General features: G+C 47.3%; 1 protein-coding gene across 1 annotated transcript; it reads right to left on the bottom strand.

Moving 5' to 3' along the window:
- Window positions 1-988: 988 nt before the first annotated feature.
- LOC144150109 (eukaryotic initiation factor 4A-III) lies at window positions 989-21,694 on the bottom strand. Its single transcript, XM_077681924.1, has 10 exons — window positions 21,514-21,694; window positions 19,308-19,380; window positions 18,961-19,223; window positions 16,919-16,999; window positions 16,281-16,422; window positions 15,394-15,532; window positions 8,948-9,063; window positions 7,382-7,489; window positions 1,155-1,282; window positions 989-1,076 (listed from the first exon to the last, which is right to left on the bottom strand). The coding sequence occupies exons 1-10, from the start codon at window positions 21,656-21,658 to the stop codon at window positions 1,060-1,062; spliced, it is 1,212 nt and encodes a 403-aa protein (XP_077538050.1). The 5' UTR covers window positions 21,659-21,694; the 3' UTR covers window positions 989-1,059.
- Window positions 21,695-21,760: the final 66 nt, after the last annotated feature.

Raw genomic sequence — 21,760 nt, 5'->3', positions numbered from 1 at the left:
CACTGCTGATATGGGATTCACCTTCTGAAGCTTCAGTAGATAACCACCTTTCAGATGCATGATCCTTGAGTTGGCTGTCCTGCGCCAATCGCAATGAGCCCACTAGCCATTAAATTGCAGCTTACCCAGCAGAAAATGCAAATTTTTGCACCACCTACAGTATTTTCACAGATAACCTTCATTTAAAAATCATTTCTTACACATAAGCAAGGGTTTTAATAGATTTTTATACTTGCCTGTTTTACTTTCGAAGTGTTACGAGAACTTCTGCTGGTAATGTTAGGACTGTCTCAAAGTCATGAGCTTATGAGACATTTGGTTAACAAACGCCTCTTGAAAAGAACAAAAATAAACAGCCTACACCAATGCTTAACACTTAACACATCTAAAGAGATTTACAAATTTTCCAGTGATTGATGAAAGTGGCCCCTTGCAGGTCACTCATCAAAATTGCTACTCGGCTCAATGCAAGTAAATTTTGCACATTGAAGGTACTATAGTTCATATAGGCAATTTAGAAATTGATTCGGGTTTATTTTGCTTTTCATATGAACACAGCACGCAAGGGACTATACTAGTGGTGCACTCCACGATTATCCACTACATTGCTGGAAGTTAAAAAATCAGCCTCATTTCATCTGAATGTGAGTGCAACTTGAGAACATTGTCATCTGGAGCTTGCAGTAGCAACAAATGTCATTTATTGTATGATGCATTGAAAATTTGGGTCAACCCTATAATCACAAGTTCCAGAGCCAAAGTTCGAAGTTCCAAAAAGGCTAAAATGGTTCTGAAATTTATGAATAAGGTAATTCATTTCAGACAAGTTGCTGTACAAAAGGCCATTTCAGCTCAGCTCTTACAAGCGAGGATCACAAGTACACCACACTCTGCGATATCAAACACTAATTAGCAAACTATGGCTAGTATTCATATTGATGAATGACAGACATGCACTCCACATATTAATTGGATGCCAGTCGAAAAATTTAGGGCCAGGAAATGTTTATTTGACTTTGTACATGAGTTAATGAATTGCTTCACTTGGAGGGGATGGTTTCAGATCAGGTCGGCAACTGAAAATGAAAGTACAAATGATCAGCACACTGAAGGCGTGGAAGAATGGGAAAAGTCGCAGAGCTCCATTCGCTCACCATTCATGGGCATTTCATCAATTTGGGTACTGTAGTACTGCTCAATGTCTCTCAGGATGCGGATGTCGTCGTTCTTCACAAAGTTGATGGCGACACCTTTCCGTCCAAAACGGCCTGATCGTCCAATTCTGAAAGTCAAATGCAGCAGGCAAGAACGTCATATACCCCTTTTCAATAAGCTTAGCATTATACTGTTAGAATACAGCAGCTCTAAATTGCACCTTATAGATAGCACACCAACTTACCAAAAAACAGTGTGGCGTACCTACACGTTACAAATATTTCTCTCTGCTGAGTTTGTTTATTACTGCTTAACAGCATAACAGTGCTTGCCAAGTTTTGAAAACAGAATGAAAGCGAATAAGGTATGACAAGAGGTTAGGCATCATTCTCTTTCCATTTCTTTTTAGTTGCTACAAAAATGATGCACAGCGCCAGCCAAGTATCTGCTACTGCAACATTTAGCCATTAACTAGGTTATATTTAACTGCAAAGATAGTTGCAATGACATCTTTATCTGTTGATCACATTATTCCCATGTGCTGCTTCATGAGAAGGCAAAAGTTTGCTTCGAAACCTTTATATTTCGAGAACACCAAGGGTGTTGGCTGGCATGCCAGCTGCCAGCTCCTGCTCAGGCTCCTATAGACAAACGGCTAGTGATGCACTGGCACACAGCACAAGGCAGGTGCTTTCATTGGCCAGATAACATGTACTAAAATATTACGGTTGAGCAATTATTGCAACAGAAATAGATACCAAAGGTATTCAGAGAAGAAAAAAAGCTTTGCAGGCTCAGTCATGAACGATGTGTAATTAAGAAACAATATCTATACGTTCAGTTCTTGACCAGCATTTTTGCACCAATGCGTCAAGCTGCCACATCCCATTTGAAATAACACAGCCTAATCTGCAAGATGGTGAAATCAGTGAGTACAGTGTAGACCGCTTATAACGTATGTCGCGGGAGCCGCGAAAATCCGCACTATAAGCGGTACCGCACTATAACCAAAACGTGCGCGAATTCAACCAAATCGCCCCGTACCTCTCAAGTCATCCTAAATTTTTTATCACCCAAACGCACAGCGCCTAAAAACGAAGGAAGGGTCTTTATTTCGTATTATTTTTAACATCAGCCGCTGCTGCCGGGTCTCACACATTGCAAAAGCGCGGTCTTACAAACGGCGAGTGCGGCTTTAACTTCCGTTGTGTATGTGTTTTGAAGGACCATGGCTGCGTTTTTTGCGTCTATGAAGATGCCGCAGGACATGATAAGAAAGGCCAGCGGGATTTTTTTTTACCCCACCTTGCGTTCACGATGCCGAAGGCGGCTGCTTATCAGCGCAACGTACTGGTGGTGGAAATCTTCGCGCGGCTCGCTTGTTTGGGGAGAGCGGTGGCTTATCTGCACAACGTTCTAAAGCGTGAACCGCATGGAGCGATTTCTCGCGAAAACGTGCAGCGCACGCCGCAGGCGCGGCGACGCCGGCGCGGATACAACTGACGTAATGTGTGCGGCGCGGTAAGAGGCGGCAACATGGCGTCGGCACTGGCCGTGAAGCGGTGCAGGCAACTCCAGCGACCACATCCAACCGCTCGCTGAAATGCCGCACGAGGCGCAAGCGAAGATGCTCGTGCAAGAAAAGAGCTGATAATGTGACCGCAAAGTGGAATATAAACTGCCATCCATGCTGCTTGTGAAAGCGCCCATCAAAAAATACCGCGGCGGTAAACCTAAACTAAAGTCCCTTCATCTGATCGAGGGACTTTAGCCTAAACACCTCTGGCGCGGCTAGCCGGCTCGGAGCGCTTCGAATCTCCCGCCATTAGGTGCGCGTCTTTCCATCGGTGCAAGTCGTCAGGCTCCTCCCACTGCCACGCGAAGAAGCCACCGCGAGCGCGGAATCGTAGACGCGAGCATGAAAAAAACGCACGCGCAACGCTGACGTGCACAATTTGTGTGCGAAAACGGGCCATGCGGCTCACGATTAATAGAAACAACTTGCCACACGCGGACGGGGAGCCGGTCGCTATCTTCCGAGGTGCATCAAGCAAGGGCAGCTGTGGTTATCACGTACGCGCGAACTAAAGGGTGCCTATTTTTTGCTTCTGTGTCGAAGTTAGAGGAGCGCAAGGGGTGCGCGCTGCGTCAGATGGCCGATTTCATCATTTCTTTTTTTCTTTTGCTACCCTAAAACGATGCCCCAGCTGCGCCGGTCGATGAGCAGACCCGCCGAAAAACCGCACTATAAACGGTATTGTGCTTCGGCCAACCGCATCTTAAGCGGTATGCTTATGCATTGAGTTCTATGGGAGGCAAACCGGTGGTCACGAAAACCCGCGTTATATCCGGTCCCGCAATATAAGCGGTTACGTTATAAATGGTCTACACTGTACAACGTGCAATATTTCGTTGAGATGAAAGTTGTGCAAATACCAAGTTGCTGTGATCTGACATGAGGCAAGCGTCCACATGCATCTAATTACAGCTTCAAATGGAAAAGAGAAAGATGCAGCGCAGAAAATTTCTTCGGCTTGGTGTGCTACCATTCAAGTTAAGGGGGGACGTGGGGATCGGAGTGAACTTTTTTGTTTTTTGGCGTAGAGTGATGAAATTCGGCAAGCACATTGGAAAGCACTCCAAATGGTGAAATTTAAAATTTCATGATGATACCTTCAGTAGTTCTTGTGTTACAGAGGTTTACATGTTGCCCGCTCGTGGAAAGCCTAGCAAGGTATTGACACATGCTAGGAAGTTCTGAATACTTCTCAATTATAGTCAAAAGAACACTACAGGGCAAGACAGTCTTCAAATTTTTTTTACACCCTTCATTTTTTTTACAGAAAAGAATAATTTCACTTGTAACCTATAGGACATAATTGACCTAGCCATAAATTCCACATTAAAAAATAACGAGGCCCTAAAATGAAAATCCAAGACTGTCTCGCCCTGCAGAACTCTTCAAGGATCGAAATAAAACAGACAGGGTCAAAATCTGCCCAGTGATTGCCACGCTATCCTTTCCACGAGCAACGAAGAACTCGTAAAATGCACTTTTGAGAAAACGGCTCTTAAAGTTTACGATGATGTCACAATTTTCAAACTGCACCAGCAGCATAGTCCTTGCTGTCGTTGCTTGGGGACAACCTCGCATACCTTTGCCCTTTGATTTGGTGCATCTGGGATGCCTTCCTGGCTCATTGGAGGTTTCTATGTGTAGGCCTTTAGATGGCAGAAGCACCAGTTTTACGCAGAGTGTACCAAAAAGTTTACTATGGGCTACTAGGGTACCTATATTTTACTTCATGTATGCCTAATGCATAGCTGTCTCCAAAATGAAGAGTAAGGCATGGTTTTTTTTTATTAATGTGCCAGCAGACTTTCAGCTTATTTCTGGGTGTCATAACCTTGATGAAGCTACAGCTTAGTACATGAGGCTGTTCAGTGTCAAAAATTATATCAGGGCATCACACGCATAAGATGAGCTATTTGAAGGCAGAATATACATTTGTTTTACATAATTACAACATTAATATTATAAGAATGCCATGCTCTTCTTCAGGCGAAAAAAGCATTGCAAAATGGACATTATAATTGCAAACATTGCAAAAATAGAAAAAAAATAGTGACACTAAATTTTTTTTAAACGCAGTAACATTACGGCATCTTCTCTAATTAATTTAATACTGAAAATATAATTGTGTAATCCCAGACTTGGTTGTACGAACTAGTTTAGAGCCACGGAAAAAGTTTCTCAAATAAGCCGGGTTACGTGGTTCATTGCACCCCCCCCCCCCCCCCCTTCCCTACAATCCCCGACGCGCACGTTCACCACGATCGTAATTTAGGTAACCTTACTATGTTTAGCAACTTTACTTTTGCCATTAAATTACACTTTGCGTACATCAATTATTAGTACTCGCGCGCAATAGCAACTGATCCCGCTATCGGCCGCTGCCCGAACACGTCGCGCCAATGCAGCGCGCGCCGCAACTTCTGGCGAGCCGGTCATTCCATTCCTGAAGCTCGCGAGCTCGCTGTAAAACACAGCAATAACTAAGCGTTTTATAACACGGCAATGCGTCCAAAAGTTCACTTCACGAACACCAATTGTACACGGACGCACCGAGTTTCCCACTCAAGGACGCACCACGGCGATGTCGCGGGCACGTTTTCGATGCGTCTTTCGAGCCGCGCACTTCCCTATCTGGCGCACGATCTCAAGCATTATCGCCGCGATAACGATAGCGTCACTGCACGGAATCGCAAAGCATGAAACCACTGAACGGGAACCGAGCCGACCGCGAAACCGAGCGACACGGAGTGCGTGCGAACTGCGCGTCAGCCAAAACGCCCGGCGGCCATCTTGTTGTGGCCATGGCGGCACCCAATCCGGAGAGCCGTCTTAGCTAACGCGGCCGGAGAGCCAATCGCGTGTTAGATTCTATCGGTTGCTTCGTTTCACCGTCTCTCATTTTCCGCCGTTTGTGCGTTTGTGAATGAGCGACAATGAAAGCAGCGACAGGAAATCGGAAGTTGAAGACTCTGCCAATCTAACGCGACCAAGATGGCGGCGCCCGGTGCCGTCGTTCCGGAGATACAGCGCTGCGAAAATTGCCGTTTTTTCGTCATTTTGCGGAAATAATTTGTCACCTCAGCTGACGTAAATATTTTTCTTTGGCACTTCGCGATCGTTTTCGACGGGGAAACTTTGCAGACGCATAGAATATAAAACGTGCAATCCGAAAATGTGACTTCCGAAAAAACGATTTTTTGGTCACTTTTCGCCATCTGATCCCCGCGTCCCCCCTTAAACGTCTGAAAAGTCGTGGTGGCATAGTCTGAGAACTGAAAATGAAGCTTTGGAGTTCTCTCTGCTTTTTTTTTAATTACAGATAAACCTCGTTACAAAAGACACTCAAGGGAGCCAAGAAACATGTCGCTTGTAACCAAGGTCTCTTGTATGCAATGCTGCTAACATGGCAAACATAGAAAATCAACCAAACCATCTTCATTCAAACGTCTCTTATAACGAAGTGTCTCTTGTAACAGTGTTTAAGAAGGTTTTACAGTGACATCAGAAAACGAAGTCGGTAATGGTTGCTCCTTGCTCTGAAATTTTTGTGACCTGTAGTCAATGTGCCGCTTTTAAGAATACACACTGTAAATACTGCGTGAAGGCACCCATCATTTAGTCAATACTGATTACGTCACAATGTGAGGCACCCACTTATGCAAGGCTTGAAGGTCAGGCTGACGCACTGCCCTGTCTCTCTGAGGCGATATTCCGCTCCAAGATTGGCACAAGCCTGGAACTTCCGGTACGATGCGAAACATTAATTAAATGTGTTGATATGCTGTGCCTCACTGTTAAACTTGCCTCAAACACACCACACCACCCTTACTTACAAAAAAAATTCCACAAAACTGAGCTAACAGAACAATTTACGATAAAAATATCATGGGTCTTGGGATAGAGCCACACTGCTGGAGCTCGAACCCGGAGTGTTCATTCCAAAAGCCACGATTCTACCCCGAGGCTACCGCAGCAGAAAAGCAAAGCTTTTCAGCAGCTGCATAAAAGAATAAAAACTAAAGCCGTTCCCCTCAATGTGAAAGCTGTTGGAAGTGCAAAGCAGTGGTTCGCCATAACAGGCTGCAGCGCCAATGTCCGCTCACTGCTGCCACCCAATGCAATTCAAATTTCCCGCCTTTGCAGTGCTCGCGTTCCCCATGCCTGAAACTGCACCAGCGGGAGTTCTGTTCTTTTTGTGCTTGCTTTTCCTCCCATATGTGCCAGCAATGCACTGCCACTTTTTTTTGCTTAAACTAACTCAACGAGCGTTTATAACTTAAAGAATGCAGGGGCTGCCAGTTAATTACGCATATTTTGCCCCAAATGTACCTGCAGTTTTCTTGGCGCTAAACAGCGGGGAGATGTATGACAAGTGCCAGCTGCTCACGAGTTTCGAAAGCTTATGACTATATGAACCGCTTGGCTTTCGAAGCCCCTGTGGGACGCCACGACGACAGAATGCTGTGTGGCTCTAATCACTTGGGTCCAGCGAGCAAGCTACGACGACAAGGCGAGCCCCAAAAGTGCTCTGCACTTAAAAGGAGCATCCCAAGCAAACTTAGCGCATGCAGGAATGGCGCTTCTCCGAGAAACCAAGATGCCCTCAAAGAGGGAAAGGGCGCAGCGCAAGTGGTGGTACGCAACACATACCTGTGGATGTACAACTCTCGGTTGTTGGGCAGGTCGTAGTTGATGACCAGAGACACCTGCTGGACGTCAATGCCTCGAGCCCAGATGTCAGTCGTGATGAGCACGCGGCTATGCGAGAGAAGGGGAGAGAGAGAGAGCTCAGTCGAGGGCACCAAATAAACGTACGGGTTGAACAAAAGCAACACGAATCAATGAGCAGCCTCAAAGGAAGCCTAACAGAAAAAGCGACGCAATGCAAAATAGTTCTCACTTCACACGGGCAATTAAATGAAAAATAAGGTGTAGTTTGTTGAAACGCTATTCCCTACCGAAAAACAAGTTGGCGCTGACTGGGGTACAAGAGAATGATGGCGGCCAGCACACGTGTTCAGTGTGTAATCACGTGCAAGTAGTTATTTTTATCTAATGAAGGTGTTCTAGCACGATGTAGATATCCTCGTCACAAATACCACACTCCATTCTCTTTCTCAAGGCACTGCTTGATAAGTCAGCACTAAGGGAATGCCAGTCCTGATCACGGGTCAACCGGCAACCGTGTTTTTCTCACGCACAGTAAGACTTTATTTCAATTATGAGGCAGATTACAAACTGTTCAGTATAAAGAAGCAATAGCAACTCCACTAGAAATTCCCATAGACACCCGATCTCACAGTACTAGAGCAAAATTTGGCTTAACAGAAGTAATGAACCATTCACCGACGATTTTGTACAGGGTTTAAATTGTGCGACAGGCTGCCACCTTCCCTCCGTAGCAATCAGTCTTTCAGTGAGAGTACAAGAAAAAAGAAAAACACTTATACCAAAGTGAACTTCAGTCTAATTTCGTTACCGAGGTTTAACTGTAGACAACATATTACTACATGCCCCCTTCAATATGTTCAGTGTGGAAATTGTCCTGCAATACTGAGCACTGCGAATATAACAGAAATGGGGGTGGCAAAATGCTTGCTGCGAGCCTCCAGTCAACAGTGCCACTGATAGAAAAAAAAAAGGGGAGCGAGGGGGCTGCTGTGACCAATCAGCTCAAACTCAAACTGCCATAACCGTTTTTTTTTTCTGGGTGGGATGCTGAGGTGTATTTATCAAACTGCTATTGGCGACTGCAATGTGTAGTTAAATGTTAACCCTTTTTGCAGTTTGAAAAACATGCAAAGACAATGTCTCGCCCCTGGTTTGCAGGTGCCCAACAAAAAGAGGGCAAATGCAGAGTTTTGGGACGACAAAGAACGCTTTATCTTTCACGCTTGAAACGACCCTGAGCTCACTGCAAGAGTCGCAGGGTAGCTGGGCGTGATTGCAAGACCCAAAACATTCTGTTACGACACAACACTGAACCCATAGACTACGAAATGATCACTAGTGATTTGTGACCTTACAAGCCCTGCATGGACCATGTAACCCGAACAGTGACATCTCTTCCATCACTCTTTCCTCTTGCTGTGTTCCTCTCCTTCCCCACTCGGGCATTCATGCCCCCTCAGACAAGGCCATTCTGCCCACTCTCTCTGTTCCATTTCAGTGTTCTACAAGGCCTCCCTCATTGGGTGAACAGAGCGGCGCCCTCACCTGGAGCCTGAGCGGAACTCCTTCATGATGGCGTCCCTCTCCTTCTGCGGCATGTCGCCGTGCATGGAGGACACGGTGAAGTTGGCCTCTCGCATCTTCTCACTCAGCCAGTCAACCTGCGGGATGAGAAGAGAGGAGGACAGTGGCCGAGTGAGTGAAAACAGGAACGCATGCGCAGTCTGTTTCTTGGTGGCAAGGAGTTCCTCTCAAACACCTACTAGAAAGGCGTGTGTCAACATTGCTCGCTTACAGGGCACCTCACAGCCAGTGCTAGAGCGATGGGAAGAGTAGAGATTTGTAGTTACGACATAACTGGCCTGGCCTGGAACCATAAAAAAGTGCTTTCTAAAATAGACCAGGCAGCACCCCAACCACAGCATATGCCATCGACTCTTGGCATTACCAAGGCGGTATATGAAAAGCACAAACAGCCATTATTACATGCCTTCTTTCACACGTGGCAACAACTAAAAGTTTGTAAAAAAGCCTAGAGCAGAATCCACCACACATTTAACCCTCCACATCAGTTTGAGAATGCGCCTACTGTGGTGAATTCTAGTCGGGAGCAGATTTTTTTTTATTTGAATTTGCAAACCCGGGATACTTGATTTCTCATACTGGTGAACATGGCCGCAACCAGAAGGTTGCAATAAAGATTTCCTGGCCCTTTCTCCAGTAACAGTACAGTACTGCATTACAGCCATGTCAAAGATTGTGCTTCTTGCACGCAACTGAGGTAAATACAGCTTGCACACATTTGCTGTTTCTACACAATTTTAACTACTACATAAAACGGGTTTTTCTTGCAAACAATGACAACTCATTCAGTGTAACCCTACCACATCAAGTGTGGAGCCACACCCACAACTTTATCCTGAACCTTGGCTAAGGCTTTTCAAGTGCCTTGATGTCTATAAATCTGTCACACAATGCCAGCACTTTTGACCCTATGTTTACATCAGGCACAAGTTAAACACTTTGAAATGCACGGCTGCATAGACCCATATGCTTCCGCAACTCGGCCAGATTAAGTAACAGGGTGAAAACAATCAAGACCAAAATTGGAGTAGACCAATAAGCGCAAAGACAGCAACCCCCACACTCAACGGGTTTCAATCACTTGGCAACCACGACCCGTATAATGAGTGGGTGTGAGCCCGCACATCTTTTCAATGGCATATGCGATCAAATGAGCTGGCCTAGCCTGCTCAATGTGATTGAAAACCCTTCCTGCAGCTTGGCTTTTGACAAGTGAGGCAAGGAAATGTCCCGCCCCTGGTTTGCAGGTGCCCAACAAAAAGAGGGCAAATGCAGAGTTTTGGGACGACAAAGCTTGATCTTTCACGCTTGAAACGACCCTGACCTCACCACAAGAGGCGCAGGGTAGCTGGGCGTGAGTATTCTCTTACAGCACCAAACTTATCATAAACAAGAACAAAAGAGATCAAATATTGCTAGAGCAACTGAGAATATGAGAGAAGCATGCAAGCCCATGTGTAGCTCTCCTCAATGTTAGAGCAACTTAGCAGAGCTCCATTCCAAACTTACGGAGACTGCCTTGGTGACCGGAAAGGCCAACTGCAACGAAAATTTACCTGCCCTAAATTGTGCTTCAATGTGTGGGATGCACCTCTAAAGTCCCATGTAACCCAATTTTAAACTCCACAAACACGCAGTTTTTAAGTGCAATGCACTTTATAAGCGACCCCAAACCATCCACCGCCGGCGTCGGCGGCGGCGGCGTCCGCAGTGCTCTTTAAAGAAGAAACAGCATCCGGCGCCAGGTTTCGATCCGAGGACTTTGCGGGCCGCAGCCCGACGCTCTACCGAATAAGCCACGGACGCGACGCTGATATTGTCAGTAACGCGCCTTATATCTTTAACGCATTCAAACTACGTCGTCAGCGGCGTGCGTTGGCGACTCAGCGGCGTTATAGCGGCTTGATAACTGCGTGGTGTACACGTGATACTACAAACCCGATGGAAGAGATGGAAGAGAAGGCGGCGAGGCGGTGGGCTGCGGGGGCCGAGCGCAAGCGCCGCAAGCGGGCCGACAACCGTGCATTCGCACTTTCACATTCTCCCCCTCGGGGAAATGCGGGGGAATTTTTTTTATTAAAGCCGTTCACAAACACGCCACTTCAGCCGCCGCAGCAGCTAGCGGAGTGTCGCCGCAACTAGTCGCCACTGCGGCGGACTTCCGGATGTGACGTGCCAGTCAGGACTCCCGTGCGGCCGTCGCCTCTCCTCTGTAGCCTTTTTACGTGCGGCCTCAAGCGAGTGAGCAGTATAATTTCGTGCCTCTTGCATGAATAATTGGTTTCCATAATGCGAGAAGCTGAAGAAACTCTGGGTTGCCGATACATAAAGAGCAAATACGGCAGTAGCGCAGCGACCGATTTCGTGGTCGCGACGGCGGCAGGAGGCTCTCGGTCGACTCGATGAGCACGCGAAACGCGTGTACGGCCTACGTGAGGCGATACGCTGTTGGCGCGGCTAGTCGGTGCGGCAGTGGTCGAACGACTATGGCAGCTGTGCGGCGCACTGCAAGCTCGCGGCCGGGCATCTTTACGAGTGCGCAATACGTAGAACGGTTGACGCGAGACGATACGCTGTTGTTGCGGCCGCTCGGTGCGTCGGCGCGTGAACAACTACGGCGGCTGTGCGGCGCGCTGCAAGCTCGCGGCCGGGCGTCTCGACGAGCAGAACGGCCGGCGCGATACAATACGCTGTTGTCGCGGCCGGTCGGGGCGTGAACGAGTACTGCAGCTAGCTGTGCGGCCCAATGCCCGATCGCAGCCGGTGGACTCTTCGAGAGCGCGAGTACGCCGACGGCATCGAAGAGCTCTCCGCCGAGGCGAGGTGATACGCTGTTGTCACTTCGTCGCGCCGGTCGGGGCGCGGACGAGTACAGCATGCGGCGCACTACACGGAATCGATTCAGCTCAAACTACTTCGTCAAAAAACAAATAAATACTAGCCGCTGTTGGCTACATTTCTCTCGCCAGTTAGAAAAACAAAAAACGAGGCCCCATTTCGCAGTACTGAGCCTCGGGGAAGGTCACTGCTTCACGAGTGAAGACACTGCAGTGCTTTCATCGCTGCGTGGCATCATTATCTAAAGATTTGGCGCGGGCACCCTGCTAACAGGAACAAAACTGCCCGCGTAAACAAAAATAATAAAATTCTGGATTTGAACTTTCACAACATGCGCTGAAACCTACACCCTAGCCGGCATGTTTCTACACTTCCCTCCCACGGTAGCTATTTTTTTTTTCTCTCACAAACACAGGATGGTTCGATCGGCACAGGGCATATTAGCTGTGCCGGCGCCCATCTAGTGCTAAACCACTGCCTTTTGTGCACCCAGCTTCGCCACGACGTCTCGCGATGCCTGCGTTTTCATTTTACTGAACGCCTACAGGCACGTCTCCGCAGCTCACAACGAAGTAACAATGGTTGCACGAACTTCCCAACCCCTTTTCGCGCATGTTTTAAATGTCTAAGGCAACAGACGACCCGAAACACATCGAATGCGCGCCATTTTCTCACAGGCAGCCGTGCGAGAATCCGCCGTCTGCGCCAACTCGATTCCTGAGTGTAACGTCACTTCCGGCCGTCCGTAATGGCCGCCCCTTTTTTTCCAGTTTCGGTTTGAAAAGAGCGTTTTTGATTTTCGTTTACAATGCAGCGAAGCACATTTGGGCCTCCAAATTTTGCAGGTAGCAACTTTTAAAGTTATACTACCGGAAAATAGTGCATTTACGGAGGCAAAAATTTCGTTGCAGTTGGCCTTTAGGCTTTAATCAAAGATTGTGCTTCTTGCATGCAACTGAGGTAAATACAGCTTGTACACGTTTGCTGTTTTTGCACAATTTTAACTACAACATAAAACGGGTTTTCCTTGCAAACAATGACAACTCATTCAGTGTAATTCTGGCACATCAAGTGTAGAGCCACACCTGCAACTTTATACTGAACCTTGGCTAAGGCTTTCCAGGCACCTACAAATCTGTCACACAAAGCCAGCATTTTTGACCTTATGTTTACATCAGGTACAGCAAGTTAAACACTTTGAAATGCACATCTTTATAGACCCATATGCTTCCGCAACTCGGCCAGATTAAGTAACAGGGTGAAAAAAATCAAGACCAAAATTGGAGTAGACCAACAGAGCACAAAGACAGCAACCCCCACACTCAACAGGTATTGTTCAATCACTTGGCAACCACGACCCGTATTATACATACCTGCCAACCTAGCAACAAGAAAATTTGGGAGACTTCAGCGAGGGGGGGGGGGGCGGGAGGGATAGACTGGAGATTGACATCAGAAAGGGGTAAGGATGTTTATTTTGAGCTGCTTTGTTCTTTCCGCACTCAGCTGTGTACGAGTCCAGAAATACTTGCGAGTACTACTTCTTTGCTTTTGACAGCGCCATCGATCTTACAACTGAACTCAGGAAAACATGCAACTGACGCCTAGGCAGGCAGCGTAGGCCTAGCGTACAAAATGCACTCACACGTCCTCCAAACCCGGTCGTGCTCTAAACAACGACTCCTATAGCAAGATGCCTGCCTGCCGCATTCATGAAAGACCTGTTTTCGGTGGTGCTAGCTAGCGATCCTTGTGGAGGTCGCTCGCAACAGATTTCTGCACACACGGCCACAGCTACCTTGATCGCACCGCCGCCGTGGCGCGCATGCCCCCCTTCCACCGAACCAACCGATCTCCATTGGCAGTTGGTGATCCGAAGTGGCCGGCGTTGCTACAAATTTCAACTTGACAACACGCCGCATTAACGCAGGGACTCTCGAAGTACTCGCAGCAACGCTTGGTGCCAAAACTATGCGTGGAACGTTGGCTATGACAGACAGATGCGAAAGTTGTGGTACCATTTCCCTCGCCTTCTTTGGGTACGGTGGCGAGCGCGTCTCGCGGCCGTCCTTCACTCAGACGCGCGGTACTTTATAGCAGTCTATAGTGCCTAGAATATACTTAGCGGTACTCTACGGTAAGGTTACAATACACTAGAAGTATAGTGGCGAGTGCTCACCCGCAGCACCCCAACTGTTGCAGCAGGAAAGACTGACGTACGCGCGTGATATGTATAATAATTAAAAAAAAAAAAGAAACACCTCTACTGTGGCGGCCACTTTTCGGGAGATTTGAGATAGCTTTCATACAATCGGGAGATTAGGTCAAAATTCGGGAGTCTCCCGGACAATTAAGGAGAGTTGGCAGGTATGCACGGTATAATGAGTGGGTGTGAGCCTGCATGTGCGATCAAATGAGCTGGCCTAGCCTGCTCAATGTGATTGAAAACCCTTCCTGCAGCTTGGCTTTTGACAAGTGAGGCAAGGAAATGTCCCGCCCCTGGTTTGCAGGTGCCCAACAAAAAGAGGGCAAATGCAGAGTTTTGGGACGACAAAGCTTGATCTTTCACGCTTGAAACGACCCTGACCTCACCACAAGAGGCGCAGGGTAGCTGGGCGTGAGTATTCTCTTACAGCACCTAACTTATCATAAACAAGAAGAACAGAAGAGATCAAATATTGCTAGAGCAACTGGAGAATATGAGAGAAGCATGCAATGTTAGAGCAACTTAGCAGAGCTCCACTCCAAACTTACGAAGATTGCCCTGGTGACCGGAGGTAAAGGCCACCTCTAAACCCTTTGAGGTTTTTAGCCATTTGTGTACGACGGCAATTTTTTGTCCTCCAAAGTCTTTGCCATACGGGTGCGGTTTCGACCCTCCATTTGAAATTTTGCGCCATAATTACGATGCATGCTCACGGGAGGTGCTGCCACCTCCTGGGATTTTAAAGAAGCATTTGAAATTCGATTGTACTTCCTTCTTACGTAGATGAACAGAACTCTCTAGCGTCAGCACACCACACGGTCTGTGCCAACACCCTTTTGTGGTTTCAGTTTTGCCGCGTGATCGCAACGGAGGTGCGCAAAATTTGATTTTTATCTTAATCAGCACTCCCTTGCAGGGGCTTTGGCAAAGTTGATTTTTATTTATACTGGAGCTTGTTTATCACCGGTGCTCACGAGGTATTCTCACTCTGGTTTACTGTTCCTGGTTTTTTTTTTTTTTTTACAATTTATTGCCGACTTCACACCTTCTGTGCATTCAAAATCCGCAATGAAGTAATTTGACCATCTGGTAAAGTTTAAAAAAAAAAAAAATCGACCCTCCCAGGGTTAGGGATTCTTGTAGAGCAAAGATGATGCCCCAGATTGGGACATTCTCTAAACTCAAATCCCATTGTTACCATGTTACTTTTGCTCCTTGCCCTGATGCAGGACTTTTCGTGGGCACCGAGTGTGATCCCACTGCCACGCATCATGCGCTTCTTTAGGCACAGTTCACTGTGGAGCGTGCTTCGAATGAAATGACGAAAGATCTACAATGCAGGGGGAGGAGACCGCGCACCCACCTTCCTCTTGGTGTTGCAGAAGATGACCGCCTGGGTGATGGTGAGGGTGTCGTACAGGTCGCACAGGGTGTCAAACTTCCACTCCTCACGTTCCACGGCCACAAAGAACTGCTTGATGCCTTCCAGCGTCAACTCATCACTGGGAGAACGAGAGACACGCCGTTAGAACCCAGCTCCCCGCACTTGCTAATGATGAAAAAAGTGTGCCCAAAACTACCCCCCCCCCCCCCCCCCCCCCCCGCACATAAAGTCGACCCTAATCAATTTGATCGAATTTGAAGACTCTTGTGTTATAGCATAAAGCCACACATTGGGGTTATTTTGATGGACCACTTAGAGTCAACTGTACAAGCACTGCACTTATACCTCGAGCAGAGTTGTACAATGTTTACTGAACCCAATGTATCGCTAGGAGCTTTAGCAGTGTTAACAGCAGCACACGCTCTGCTTGCTAAAAATGGGATTATTTGGTGCAGTTGAAACCGAGATAAAGACAGTAAGAACAATCTCATGAAAGTCAGTGAAAACATTCGGGAAATCTTCATGAAAACTTGCAACTTGAGTAACCACCAAGGAGGTAGTCATGGCCAGAGCAAGCTGCTAAGTGCAACTCTGTCAGTTGACTGCCTTCTCTCCTCAGCAGCGATCACACTTGCCTGGGGCAGTCCCGATTCAGTATGTCAGCTACTTGTACTGCGTATCCAGGCCTCAGAACCCGTGTCCACAAGAGAAGTAAGCCAATCCCATTCACCCATTCCTTGTGGCCTGCTCCTTTTCCTCTATTTCTAGTGCATAACATTTCTCTCTGACACCACTAAAAACATGCATGCGTGTACCTCGCTGCAAAGCAATGCATAGAAACTGTTCCAAGGTTCCCCCAGACTGACCGTTTGACGAGGATCCGCACCGGGTCAGTCATGAACTTGCTGGTCATCTCCAGGATCTCGTGGGGGAGGGTGGCCGAGATGAGCACCACTTGGGTGCACGGCGGCAAGTACCGGTACACGTCGTAGATCTGCTCCTTGAAGCCTGCACGCACACAAAGGTGGTGTCTCAGTGCTGGACGTACTCCCAGTCTCAAAACGCACAAACACCGTGCTGACTTTATTACTAATGCACGTGTGATTCTCACAGAAAAAAGGGAACAGCAAAATCTTTTAGCACAGGCACAAGCTGCACAACAGCATATCTTCAGAAGTCTCGGATCACAGCTTCTTCTACCCAAGTGTGTGCACAAAAATACAGTTGCCTCCCAGGCCTTTTGGTGTGAGGAAAGACTGGAGTAATCGACCCTTTGCTTGGGCAAGTGCAACTATGGTTGCCCTACACGGTCAGTAACGACAGGTCATCACTAGCACGGTTTCAATTTGTACTTGACTCTATTGCATGACAGTTTCTGTCACAGTGACCCACTTTCCACAAAATATCAGTGCACTCGAATAATCATTCCCAACAAGACCTGCACACCCCTCTAAAAGTATAGCTGCTTACTGGCATTCGGAAACCAATGGCAATGCAGACGCACCTTTGTTCAGCATTTCGTCAGCCTCGTCCAGGACCAACATCTTGATGGCACGTGTGCGCAAGTTCCTCCTCTTGATCATGTCTGCAATGAAATTGTTGGTATGAGGAATGCATACGGTACTTGGACTGGGGACAGCTGCAAGCACCAGACCCCCTCTCTACACACCCCCACGGCCGATTATTCATATATTGGCTGTGCACCGTCGCACCACCACTAGACATGTACACCAATCTATTCCAGACAAGGCAACTCAGCTGAAATTTTGTTAGCAATGTTCAGATGCATGGGCGAGTTTGAGTCAGCTATTCCCCTCCACTGAGCATCAACAGCCTGCTATCGATAAATCTACAAGCTTATTTAAAAACTCTTACAGTACCCCCCGACACGTATGAACACCTAGGACAAAGTTTCAAGTACTGAAGTTCCAGCTTCGATGCGGCATTTCGTTCAACAACACTGCGATGACCTACAAACAACATAAACAACTGCCAAGGAAGATGGCAACCGCCTGAAGCAACACTACAATGTGCGCTCACAAAAGGATGACTGAGAACTGCTGGGATCAGAAAAAGTTGAAGGGATGAACTCCTCTTCTGAGTGAATTAGCAAATAAGCATGAAAAACAGCGGGGAAAAAAAAAAAGAACAGAACAGCATAGTGTCCATACGCTCTCAAGTTGTCTTTTTTTCACACTCTTTTGTGTTCAGATTTGCACCAACTGGTCCTCCAACAATCTGAATTGGCAACCCTCAGGGCATAGTTTCCTACTAATATATTCTAGAGGGAAATCTGGCGCTGTAGTCACGGGCCGCTGTGGGTGGCACCATTGCAGCTAGCGACGTTCCTCACCTACTTGGCCTAGCTAGCCACATGGTTTCTCTTTAGTCGCCGAGCCAAAATCAATAAAGAAGGGGAACATTTTTTTCTTGTTCATCTTGCATGAAGCTTCTAAATATTCACCGACAAATAAATTTTTCGGAGCTTCAATTTCATAACAACAAAGCAAAATTAAATAATCTTTTACAGTAATATTGTTGCTTTTTTGCAGCCAGAGCCAACTTTTCCGCCTGTTCATGAGCCATGCCAAGGACAAGTGAAACGTGCCCGCCCGGTACATGGTGGTACACTCGCTGAGACACGGCCCCCCTAGACAGTGGTGCAAGGTTTCCTTCTAGTATAGATATACAGACAAACCCGACTATATCGAACCCGTTTACATCGAATTATCCTCTATATCGAACTATTTCTGTGCACGGAATGTATTCAATGAGAATGTATAGCAAAAATTACGCTTATATAGAACAGAAATAGCAGCAACTACCGATATATCGAACGCCAGCGGCGCAAAAGTGCCCCCCCAAGTTGGCTTTCCCTCGCGCAGAGGAGAAACCCGCCGACAATCTCGAAAAGTGGTTTAGCCCGGCGGTTCCTGTGCAGCTCCTTCACCTCGCTCTTTTTCCCTCTCTCTCTCTTTGGCTGTTTCCGCGTCGGGAAGCCGCCGTCGACCGCCAACACAAAATTATCCTGGCCCTGCCGCCCCGTTTGCTCAGACAGCCAGTCACAGGCTGTTGCCACTCCAGTTCTCTCGTCGCTGGAGAGGCGCGCGTTGTTCTTTTTGCTGTTTTTGCGTTCGGAGTGTTCGAATTGTTGGCGTGTGTTGGACTTGTACTGTGTAGCCGTGATGGCTAGCGCGAAGCGGCAGAACCTGCCTTTCGCCGTGAAGCTGGAAATTATAAACAGAGTGGAACGTGGTGAGAAGAAGGCCGTCGTTGCCTTCGGTTTAGGCAGCGAAGCTAAACCGAAGAAAATTCAGGACTACTTCGTGCGGAAGTGAGTTTGTTTCATTAATAAAGTGCTTTCATAAACGGCAGGTGCTTTTATGCTGTCCAATTCTTCAGCATGCATATATCGAATTATGCCATATATCGAACTCGCGGGCGTTTTTTTGCGAGTTCGATATAACCGGGCTTGACTGTATTAGTACGAAACTCTATGCCCCGAGGTTAGAGTACATTCAGAACGTGCAGCCATGTGGGTCTCACCGAAGACGCGCCCGGGGGTGCCCGAGACGACGTGCTGTCCGTAGTCGAGTTTGCGGATGTCCTCGCCCAGGTTGGTGCCGCCGATGCAGGCGTGGCACTGGACGTTCATGTAGTCGCCCAGGGCCAGGATCACCTTCTGGATCTGGACGGCCAGCTCGCGGGTGGGCGACAGGATCAGCGCCTGCGTTTCCCGCGTCTGCACGTCGATGCTCTGCAGCACCCCGATGGAGAAGGTGGCCGTCTTGCCCGTGCCCGACTGGGCCCTGTTGTCCGGGGAGAAAACATCATATAGGTAAGGAAAAAGCAAGAGTAGGGGAAGGGGGTGTTGTTGTGGGAACACTACTCACTGAGCAATGACATCCCTGCCTTTGATGACAGGCTTGATGGAGCGCTGCTGGATGGCCGATGGCTTCTCAAAGCCTGAGGAGGAGGGAAAAAAAAGTAAGCTTGAGTCTACAAATCCACTGCAATATAAACACACACACACACACATAATGTATATATACGACCTGGAAGGAAGAAGAGAATGTAGACAAAAGCAGATTACTTCATGGAACAATAGGCAGCGTGAAATCCTGTCCCGCAAACTTGTGTCACGGCATATGGCCCGGTTATAATAAGTGAAAATTTTACAGGTCTGATGCACTTTGTAACAAGTTAGTATTAGGACTCTGAGATAAACCTTCGCAACTTTTAATTTCCTCCGCCACCCAGCTGGCTATTTCAAGCAACTGCATATAAAGTTCTGTAAAAAGGTTCTACTTTCATCTAGCCACTCTCTTCCCGACCTCCGGGGAAAAGATCTTGTTGGGAAGTTAAGCCCTTAGATACAGTATGCTGTAAGCTGCCACAAAAACGAGAAATATTTCTTGCCTTAAAGCTTTTGCACTACACACTTCGAATACATTATGCTCCTTCTAACCTACATTGGTGTTTTGCGAACCCATGCCGTTAGCGTGGGAACAAGTGCCTGCCCCTAGGCCACAGAACTTGAACAGCGGGCTTCCTTTAGTTCAGTTCAACAGAATGGAGGGAATGCCCAAGAAAACCAATAGATGGTGCCAGGTATACACAGAAAGTGCTAAGCTTGCACCCATCTGAGAATGCAATGTCACTTTTTAACCCTCTAAGTTGCAAATTACAGCAAAAGACCAACCGCCCATACGACACATCCCTGTTCTCGTAATTACAAGGCGTGTGTTTCATTCACCCCTACATGTTGCGCTGGTCCAGGGGCTTTTTATCACGTCTGCTACTACACACCTGGCACCGAAACATGGCCAAAGCCCACGTAGCCCTAACAAAGGTCAGCCCAGACCACATACTTCATGGGCAGTGTAGGATAAAAAAAAGAGTGGGGTTGTGAATACTCCAGTGTCTGTCAGCAATGTTTTTCGTTTCCCACAGCAGCACGCCCAACACGAACTGCAACCAATATGCCCCCTGAATCTTTCCGTATGCTCGGCAGACACGAGGCCATGGCAGGGTAATTTTAATAGTATCTTGGAAATATAGCTCGTCTGCTGTAAATAGCTACTTTGAAACAAGACTAGATAGTGCTAGGAGTTTGGAAGAGCGAAGTTCTTTCAAAAGAGCCCATCTTTTGCCCAGTGTGCTGCTGCACTTATGAAATCCCGTTCTCTGTGAAACCAGCTGTTGCTTTATTAAGCCGCTAAAAAGGTAAAAAAAAAACTCCAAAGATACAAGTTTCATTTTGCTGATACGCTGTATGGATGCTGCAATGAACAACCATTTCGGCTTTTGCTGCGTGCACGCATTTCTGAATGCGGACGATTATTTTGAAAGGAAAAAAAAAAAATGGTGTTTTCTGAAGCTCGCCTTTTGTATTCTCGTTAAACCTCCCACTGAACAAACAGCGTTTTGGTAAAAGATTCGTCTTGCCTAACAACTGTCATATAACTGCGTCACAGGCATCGGCTCCGGCACGTTCTAGCTAGCGTCACTAAATAAGCTACGCTCGTGACGCTAGTTCTAGCCGTCTCCAAACCCTGCTGTGTAGAGCCAAGTTAGTATCGCCAACGCCTTAAACATTCGCGTCCGATTCCTTGTGCTACGTGTTCACAAAGAAACAGATTAAAAAATGAAAATCAACGAAGGACGCCACGCGGGGCATATTAGAGTCGGGAGTTGACTTGAACTTCGCGTAGTCCAGGTTTGATTATAAAAACAAGCAGAGGAAACATTGACACTCCGTTTACACGGTAAACGATATTTTAAGATTAAAATCAATGAAGCGTGACTAACAGTGGCCAAAGCTAGCACAACGCACGAAACAGACCGCAACCAAGGCTGGCCATGCCCATTGAAGAACGTTTGAAGGCTACGCAGATCGGTACATAAGTTAACCACAAAGGTTATGACGCAAACACCGACCCAAAGCTTGACACACTTTCCGGTGCAATTATAAAACCGCTAGATCCATGCTTCCGCGCCAAAAACGCCCGCATAAGCGGATTTTAGCGGGTACTACGAACGAGTGCCAGCGGGTTAGGCCCAGCATTGGAACACAGCGCAGTTGGCTTATGCACTTACCATATGAATAAATGCCTCGGAGGAGGTCTTCTCGTAGGCCGACGGCGTCAAACGTTGGTATCACTTCCACATCTTCACTTGTTTCAAACTCAACATTCGATAAATCCTCAGCCTGCACAACGCGGCGACGTGCAGGCGCGGCCATTTTGGATGAATCGAATGGGACGCACGCTGCTGTGATGACGATGCGACTAATACCACAGAACAGAACTTCGGAATAAAATAAAGCGTATAAATTTGTTCAGCA

The sequence above is a fragment of the Haemaphysalis longicornis genome, unplaced genomic scaffold (assembly GCF_048455015.1).
Source record: "Haemaphysalis longicornis isolate Haplotype H1 unplaced genomic scaffold, Haemaphysalis longicornis Haplotype H1 scaffold_8, whole genome shotgun sequence".
Classification (NCBI taxonomy): Eukaryota; Metazoa; Arthropoda; class Arachnida; order Ixodida; family Ixodidae; genus Haemaphysalis; species Haemaphysalis longicornis.
This window is presented reverse-complemented; position numbering and strand designations above follow the sequence as displayed.

What these genes read in the sequence shown, in the direction of transcription:
- LOC144150109 (XM_077681924.1), bottom strand. Translation starts at nt 21,658, where the DNA reads ATGGCCGCGCCTGCACGTCGCCGCGTTGTGCAGGCTGAGGATTTATCG. An exon ending in CCGAGGCATTTATTCATATG is followed by an intron (nt 19,381 to 21,513) that starts GTAAGTGCATAA and finishes CCTCCTCCTCAG; the next exon opens with GCTTTGAGAAGCCATCGGCC. An exon ending in GTGCGGATCCTCGTCAAACG is followed by an intron (nt 15,533 to 16,280) that starts GTCAGTCTGGGG and finishes TCGTTCTCCCAG; the next exon opens with TGATGAGTTGACGCTGGAAG.